This window comes from Monoraphidium neglectum (genome assembly GCF_000611645.1).
Source record: "Monoraphidium neglectum strain SAG 48.87 unplaced genomic scaffold scaffold06647, whole genome shotgun sequence".
Classification (NCBI taxonomy): domain Eukaryota; kingdom Viridiplantae; phylum Chlorophyta; class Chlorophyceae; order Sphaeropleales; family Selenastraceae; genus Monoraphidium; species Monoraphidium neglectum.
Window position 1 is genome coordinate 1 of NW_014006999.1, and position 2,067 is coordinate 2,067.

General features: G+C 64.8%; 1 protein-coding gene across 1 annotated transcript; it reads right to left on the reverse strand.

Annotated features, from left to right (window-relative positions):
* Nucleotides 1-21: 21 nt before the first annotated feature.
* On the reverse strand, nt 22-1,721 carry MNEG_16666 (peptidylprolyl isomerase domain and WD repeat-containing protein 1; the record flags this gene model as incomplete). The annotated part of the gene is made up of 5 exons (XM_014034864.1): nt 22-90; nt 220-321; nt 738-817; nt 1,232-1,331; nt 1,641-1,721. 5 exons carry the CDS (start codon nt 1,719-1,721, stop codon nt 22-24), a joined length of 432 nt encoding a protein of 143 aa, XP_013890318.1.
* Nucleotides 1,722-2,067: the final 346 nt, after the last annotated feature.

Consider the following 2,067-nt stretch of genomic DNA (forward strand, 5'->3'; position numbering starts at 1 on the left):
GGGGAGCGAGCAGCGGCGCTGTTAGCACCGACGGCTGCCAGGCGCGCAAGTGGGTGCGCCAGCGTCTGACCCGGAAGCCCCCAAGCCGGCCTTGCCAGTTGCGGGTGCGCGCGCGCAAGCGTGTACGCACGCACACACACACACACACACACACACACACACACACACACACACACACACACAAAACACTTGAATTGGTGCAGCGTGCCGGGGCCGCACCTTCTTGGGCACCCCTTGGTAGAGGGCCAGCCTCAGGAAGCGCTCCGAGTTCTCCACCTTTCCCAGGACGCGCGACACCGCGTTGCTGACCAGGTTGACCACCTGCGGCGGTCGGCGGTTGACAGTTGGGGAGTGGTAGTTGGCGGGTGGCGGGTGGTGGTGGGCGGTTGGGGTTCAGCGGTCGGCGGTTGGATGGTTGGAGGTTGGGGGTCGGCTGCCGCGCCGGGGGGACGCTGCGAGGGCTGGGTGGTGCGGAGGGCCGGACGGGGGTTGCGGGCGCAGCCATTGATATCAAGGTTGCGGCTGCAAGCATTCTGGTGAGATCGTTGCGGCGGAGCACTACTGGGTGGGGCTCGATACGCCCCGCGCCGGGCCGAGAGCCTGACAGCTGAAGTTAAAGAGCAGCCTCGAACGCAGGCAGCACAACACACAAGAGGCGGACGAAACCCGCCGTCGAGGGCACCGCAGAGTCTCAAGGCTTGAAGCGAGGGGCGCCCCCCCGCCCCCCTGGGGCCCACCTTGATGCCTATGAGCGCGGGGTAGATAACGAAGTTGCCGCTCTCGTCAAACAGCACGCTCGGGGCCGGCACGGCGTCGCCTGGCGCGAAGTGGCGGGCGTGTCAAGGGTACACCCGGTGGTTGGAGGGGATTGGGGTGAGGTGGCAGGGTGAAAGTGGAGTCCCTGCGTTATACTGGTGCATGACTGCTGTGAGTGCCCGCTCAACTTGAGCCGCTGCCATTGGCTGGCTGAAGCTGCACCCGTACGTACGCCGTCAGCGTCGCTCGAGAGCCCGGCCTTTCGCCCAACGCCTCCCGAGGAAGAGGCCCCCCCACCCCCCACTTGCGAGGACGTCCTGCTTGCGCTGTACCCAAAATGTGTGTGTATGTGTGTTCGTGTTGTGTGTATGTGTGTGAGAGAGACGTGGAGGGTGGGGAGAGGGGGAAGGGAGGGGGGGCGGCAAGCGCGAGGGGGGAGAGAGCAAAACACACGCTCCGGCTCCCACCCCCTCACCCTGCGCGCGTATCTCCTTCTCCAGCGCGTATCTCCGCCCAAAGTCGATGTCCTCCAGCTGCAGCGCCTCGGGCCCGCTCTTCTGCAGCTCGTGGGCCACCTGGCAGCAGCGGGTTCAAGAGGTATTCGATTTGGTTGGGTTTGGTCTAGTCCGTGTTGCAATGGTTTTGATCTTTTGGAGTTGGTCTGTTTTGGCGGGGGTGCTGGAAGGGGTTGGGTGAACGGTGGCAATTAGGAGCGAGCGTTTTCGAGTTCCCCTGTCTGGTGGGCCGACGGGATGCACAAAAAGCAAGCAGGGAAATCCCGGTCTGCAGCCAGGCGCAGCCGGGCTTGGAGACGCTCGGCGACCGAAAGATGCTGCAGCCTTGAAACTGCGTCGAATGGCAGGGCTGCACCGCCGCCCACGCACCTCCAGGCTCTCGTCGTAGCTTCTCCGCAGCTTCCCCGTCCGCAGCCGCCACACCCGCACGCGCCCGTCCGCGCAGAACATCGCAAACTGCTGCCCGTCGCGGCTGACGTCCAGGCTGCGGCCATAGGTTTTGGCCTTTTATTTTGGGGAGTGGGAAGGAAAGTCCGGGGAGGGCACAGGCAGGGGTAAGGTCGGGTGGGGCGGGAGGATGTGGCGAGGTGCACAATGACGGGGTTCGATGTGGCAGGGCCAGCATGGGTGGGCGGGAGAACGCATAACCAGACACGCCGCGTCACCGAGATAAGCACTCGACCGGCAAACACGGCAAAACCGCTCATCACCCAGGCACAAAACCTCCGGACTTCCGCCGAGGCCCTTGTCCGCTTGCCATTCCGACGCCCCTGGATGCCCCTTCCCTCCGCGCAAC